This window comes from Copidosoma floridanum, unplaced genomic scaffold, assembly GCF_036245765.1.
Source record: "Copidosoma floridanum isolate Cflo_tuat_1 unplaced genomic scaffold, Cflo_Japanese_pri ptg000014l, whole genome shotgun sequence".
Lineage (NCBI taxonomy): Eukaryota > Metazoa > Arthropoda > Insecta > Hymenoptera > Encyrtidae > Copidosoma > Copidosoma floridanum.
The window spans coordinates 6,686,931-6,691,744 of NW_028321891.1; the positions used below are offsets into that span (position 1 = coordinate 6,686,931).

Below are 4,814 nucleotides of genomic sequence, written 5' to 3' on the forward strand. Positions count from 1 at the left end.
CAGTGGCTGCGGACTCTTTCCTCGAGCTTTTTCCCTCGGCCTCCCGAGTTTACTTTTCTGCACGAAGGACTGCCGGGACGAGAGCTCGCCTTATACGTACTCTGGTGCACCTGATTTTAAATTTGGATCCATCCGTTGTCTTAAAGGTGAAATTTTTTGAAAAGATGTACTCTTTGTTTTTAGTACGAGGTTCAGAGGACTGTCCTATTGCGGTAGAACAGTTTACGTTATCACCAGTTTTCCTGTAGCCGTTGATAGGCTTACCTGGTTGAAACTTTTGGAGCTGAAAAATCTCGATTTAAAACATACTCTTTTAACTGAGTTTGTACATTAATGTGTGCTACAAGTTTTTTGTATTATCACCTCTGTACCCTCGTTACAAGCTATGCCAATGGATTTCAGCTTTCAAACGAACAAACCATCGAAACTCAAACAAGGAAAAAGAAAAAAAGGAATAAGACAAAAGCGATCAGTGAGCCATCCGTTAGTTGTATCGTTTGTACCAGTCGATTATCGAACATCCATTTTATTCGCTGCCACGTCACACTTGTGAAATTCTGATAATAATCCGACATTAAAATATCGATACGGGCGTTACAGAGAAAGAGAATGTCCGATGCCGAGTGGAAGAATATGAGCGCTTGGCTCTCGATAATGAAATGTACACAGACGCTTTATTCGCGTGTACTATTTTATCTATTGTAACCATTTTTTATACAAGTATTGCAAAAAAAAAACTTTATTTGTAATGAGAAGGTAACGTCTTTTGCAATATTATGGTTTGAATCTTGATTCATCTTTAATCTTCTGAACAAAAAAAAAAAAAAAATTCATAGTTCTCCCGTGGATCTGACAGTCATTTCCGTGATCTAAAACATAAATTTAGAGCAACAATTAAGTAACTCGCCATGAGATATACACCTATACACCTAAGAAGCGAATACATAACGTAATTATCGTACCTGAACGTTCGGTGGAGTACCCAAAGCGTACAGAAGGGCATCGGCAACGTCTGACGGTTCGAGAGCCCGAACTTTGTCAAACAAATCGCTGAGTGCCTCGTTGCACTTTGTTATTTCGGTTCTCACGATACCTGGACTGATGCTCTGCAACAATAACACACCCTCCTATGATAAACCAAAAAAAAAAAAACAAAAAAAAAAAAAAAGCATTGTTCTTAAAGGTGTAACTTTTCTTTTGCACACTCACGGTGATTCTTATGGGGAGGGACAGACGACTGATTTCCCGGCGAACGGTGTGGGTCATTGCAACGGTCGCGTGTTTGCTGGCCGGGTAGAGACTCCAGCCGTTAGCTCCAGCTTGCTCGGAAAAAACTCCCTCGGGCACTTCGTGGCCTAATATGCTGTAACGTGGAGGTTTTTTTTTTTTTCTTCCATTTTATCCACTCGTATTTAACCTCGACAGTTTAAGGGGTGGGCGGAGAAAAAGAGAAAACTTCAAACCTGTTGATGTTGAAGATGTGTCCTTCAACTTTGTGATTTCGCATCGATTGTACCGCCTTGGAGGTGCAGCTTGCCACCCCGAGCACATTGATGTTTATCAACCTCTCGAAAGATGCTCTGTCGCTCTCTGATTCGCATGTGCCCATGTGTATTGTGCAGGTACAAGTGCGTACGTGCAAAGAGACAAAAATATTGACAATATTATTTAATTTAGATGCATTTTTGTTTGCACTCGTCTAATTGTTGGTGATGAATGATTATGATACAGTGGGACAATCGAGTATTTATGATGGTCATTTGTTAATATTTCAATGCGAACTCTTCGCGAATGCTAATTCCTATACAAACACCACAAGGTGAATTTTATCATGGGACACAATCTAAATGTGTAAGCATATACATCAAGAGATATTTAAAAATTATTGGCAATAGTTTACCACTTAAAAAAGACAAGTATTGTACCGATGGAATTTTTACGATGAGAAAAAAAAATGCACTAGAAATTTCAGTTCACATATTCATTGGCTCTTTCATAGAAAACACTATGTTTACTGAGAAAATAATTTTTTATCGTGACTTATTAAAGTGAGTTTACAAACTTTTAATTGGAAAAGTTATGAAGCAACAGAAAATATAAAAAATTCCATCAATACACACCTCGTTTAACAAAGTTTCTTATTCGCAAAGGTTGAAAAAAAAGGCTCGACATCACGGAGCGCGATTTTGTTTGATTTCCATCAGAAATTAAAACATTACTTTTCCATCGGGTTCTCGTAAGTGTGCTTATTAAAAATCAACAAGCCCGTTGGTACGTGATGAAAACGAAAAAAATAACGTTTGACCGACAAAGTTGAAAAAAAAAAAAAAAAAAACGAGTCCACTTAGAAAGGCAAGGACTCAATTAGCCTTGTCGATTACGAAACCACTCGCACGGATACAAGTGGCAAAATTAATTTAACCTGCTGCATTCAAAGCCAGAGAGGGAATCAATAAACACCAGCCTCACGGTAAATTACCAGTTGGACGCCTCGTAAGTACAATTTTTTAGGGTGAGCTGTCTTGAAACATGTGCAAGTATGTAACGAGGGGTCCCCTCGAGGGAATTTTCCAAGCGACAAAGAACGAGGACGCGCAGAATCTCGGGGAACGCTACTGCCACTACTGTGCACCTACGACATAATGATCACACGCAGTTTTGCTCCAGGGCACTCCCGCGTTGCTAAACTATTATTTCGCCAAGCAATTTTTTTTTTATGCGAAGCAGCACTGCTTGAATCGCACGTACATATACATTTACATACGAGTGTACGTATATGGAGGCGTAGTTTTTAGAAAAATCCTCACCAACAAGGGGCGTGTAATCAGTGACTCCGGCGTTATTCACGAGAATATGTGGACAGCCGACATTGAGCTCAATCCAGTCAAAGGCCTCGGAAATGTCCTGCTCGCGTGAAACATCACACTTGACGGCGTACATGTTGCCCAGCTTGGGGTCGCCTATGCGTAGTTTCTGGTGCTCCACGGCTTGACGCTGCAAACGCTCGATCTGCACGTCAAGTCCAACGACGTTGACGCCGGCGAGGAGGAGGCTTCTGCCGATCGATGCACCGATTCCCGACGCAGCGCCAGTTACCACTGCGGTTTTGCCTATCCAACGATCCATTTGTTTTTTTTTTTTTTTATTTCAAAGTCACTCGTAGGTGGACTTGGAGCTGCTTCGATGGTTTTCAATTAATTCAGCTGTGGAAATAATTTTGCTTTTTAATTCAAAAGTAAGATTATTTAGTGATTATTATATAAACTGTCGATAGCAGCGAGAAAATTTTTACACTTATCGCATATTTTGCATTACTTATTGTTAATTATAGTGCCCGTTACACTTCACAGTTCATTGGCTCGCAGATCAACTACTATACTCGACGACGTGAATTTTTCAAGATTGCGAAAATCAAACCAAAGGTACGTTTAAGTAGGTTGGACATGTGACATTTTTTTTTTCTTATAATTATCTTGAGCTACTGGTCTTGCAAGCTATAAACACTATAATTACATACCAGGATGATTTATTACAGCATAACGTACGGATAAAATTTTTCTTTAATTACCAAGGCAAAATATGATTCTCATTACTCGAGTAAGCAATTTTTTGAAATACGTAATTAATTTGTTTTTTGCTTTTTTTTTTTCACCTACCACTATAAGTGCGTCCATAATAAGTTCATGAGTGTAAAAATTAAAGTTTATCTATGTATCTCTTATCAGATTTAAATTATCGTTATTTTAGAATGTTTGTTCACCATTATTTTCTAATGAAACAAAAACTAAGAATTTAAAAACTTGAAACAAAACAGACTGTGTTTTTCCACAACACTTAAAAAACTAGTATCAGCTTATCTCGACACTCGTGAATTCCTAACCGACACAACAACGATTGGCGCACAAAAATAAAAAATATCCCACTCAATGATGTAGAGATGATTGCGTAACGTCGAGCGAAATGTGTAACTGCTTGACGCACGAGCAACGACTAAAGAGCACAAAATGATTATCAAGCTGAAACTGGATCGAGTCTCCAAGCCCCACTACCTCGTATACGCACGCATACGCTCTCGAAGCAATGAATATTTATTACTCGAGCTCAGAAACAGATTACAGCTGCCGATTTGCGAATGTTGTGTGCGACCGTTAGATAAAAGTTCGCTCGTCGCCTCTTGTATTTTTCGGACAAGAGGTAATGATTTTTGATGGATTGGACGAAACGCCAATACAGCGATACCTTCGGAAGGAGAAAGCTCTAGTAGCAGTGGTTTACGCCGAGGATGTACGAGAAACTGGTAGTGAGGGAGAAGTGCATATAGATACAAGGGAGTAGATATATGGTTGGGGCGAAGAGGAGAGAATGAGGTATCCCTTGGTGGATTACGCGGCTGATCCGTACGCCCCGGGGCTCTCTTTCTCTTATATCCTCCTTAAATTGCTTGCTTGGTCTTTGCTTGTGTGTGTGGTGTGTGCGTGTGTGTGTTCTTCGAGGGGAGCTCGATGAAGAGCGAAAAAAGGAAAGTGAACGGTGCAGTCGAGCAAAAGTTGATGCCTGCCTTGATTCTCGGGTAGTTATCTCTCCGACTGACTTATTGACGAGCGTTGGCGCGTGGTTTTTAGGTACGAGTGTTCCTCGGTAGTACCTCTTTTTTTTTTTTTTTTTTTTTTTTTTGCAACAAAAAATCCTGTACCCTATTAAAAAGTTGTTATCGGTTTGACCTCTCTTTTTTTATATGTGGTATCTCAATCTTATGGTGTCAAATACAGAAAATTGCATGGGAAGGGAAAATTTTACCTGAATATAAACACCCG

The 4,814-nt window shown here is 39.7% G+C and overlaps 1 protein-coding gene across 1 annotated transcript; it reads right to left on the reverse strand.

Moving 5' to 3' along the window:
* Nucleotides 1-558: 558 nt before the first annotated feature.
* On the reverse strand, nt 559-4,038 carry LOC106637698 (farnesol dehydrogenase). Its single transcript, XM_089591997.1, has 6 exons — nt 3,885-4,038; nt 2,808-3,203; nt 1,464-1,590; nt 1,210-1,363; nt 963-1,106; nt 559-869 (listed from the first exon to the last, which is right to left on the reverse strand). The coding sequence occupies exons 2-6, from the start codon at nt 3,124-3,126 to the stop codon at nt 831-833; spliced, it is 783 nt and encodes a 260-aa protein (XP_089448123.1). The 5' UTR covers nt 3,127-3,203; nt 3,885-4,038; the 3' UTR covers nt 559-830.
* Between the last annotated feature and the right edge of the window lie 776 nt (nt 4,039-4,814).

What these genes read in the sequence shown, in the direction of transcription:
- LOC106637698 (XM_089591997.1), bottom strand. Translation starts at nt 3,126, where the DNA reads ATGGATCGTTGGATAGGCAAAACCGCAGTGGTAACTGGCGCTGCGTCG. An exon ending in TGATTACACGCCCCTTGTTG is followed by an intron (nt 1,591 to 2,807) that starts GTGAGGATTTTT and finishes CATGCGAATCAG; the next exon opens with AGAGCGACAGAGCATCTTTC. An exon ending in GTACTCCACCGAACGTTCAG is followed by an intron (nt 870 to 962) that starts GTACGATAATTA and finishes TTTATGTTTTAG; the next exon opens with ATCACGGAAATGACTGTCAG.